General features: G+C 70.6%; 1 protein-coding gene across 1 annotated transcript in view; it reads right to left on the minus strand.

Moving 5' to 3' along the window:
* Nucleotides 1-320, minus strand: part of RABGGTA (Rab geranylgeranyltransferase alpha subunit) — a gene marked incomplete at its 5' end in the record, with an annotated part of 15,444 nt that extends 15,124 nt beyond the window's left edge. The window contains one exon of the mRNA XM_017728963.1: nucleotides 150-320. Coding sequence (XP_017584452.1) covers nucleotides 150-320 — 171 coding nt within the window. The remainder of the gene's footprint in view (nucleotides 1-149) is intronic.
* Nucleotides 321-327: the final 7 nt, after the last annotated feature.

The raw sequence follows: 327 nt of genomic DNA on the forward strand, positions 1-327 counted from the left end.
CCCCCCCCCCCCCCCTCCCAGTCCCCCCCCGGCCCCCCCCCATCCCCCCCCCAGTCCCTCCCAGTCCAAACCAGTAACCCCAAGTCCCCTCCCAGTCCCTCCCAGTCCCGTCCCAGTCCAAACCAGTCCCTCCCAGTCCAAACCAGTACCCCCAGTAAGGCGTCCATGGCCTCCCGGTAGTGCCTCAGTTTCTCCTCCCGCTGCCGGCGCCGCGCGGAGTCCGGGGGGCGGAGCTTGAGCCGCCCGTGCTGGGAGAGCAAACTGGGATGGACTGGGAGCACTGGGAGGAACTGGGAGGGACTGGGAGGGGACTGGGAGGGGACTGGG

This window comes from Corvus brachyrhynchos, unplaced genomic scaffold (assembly GCF_000691975.1).
Source record: "Corvus brachyrhynchos isolate BGI_N302 unplaced genomic scaffold, ASM69197v1 scaffold800, whole genome shotgun sequence".
Classification (NCBI taxonomy): Eukaryota; Metazoa; Chordata; class Aves; order Passeriformes; family Corvidae; genus Corvus; species Corvus brachyrhynchos.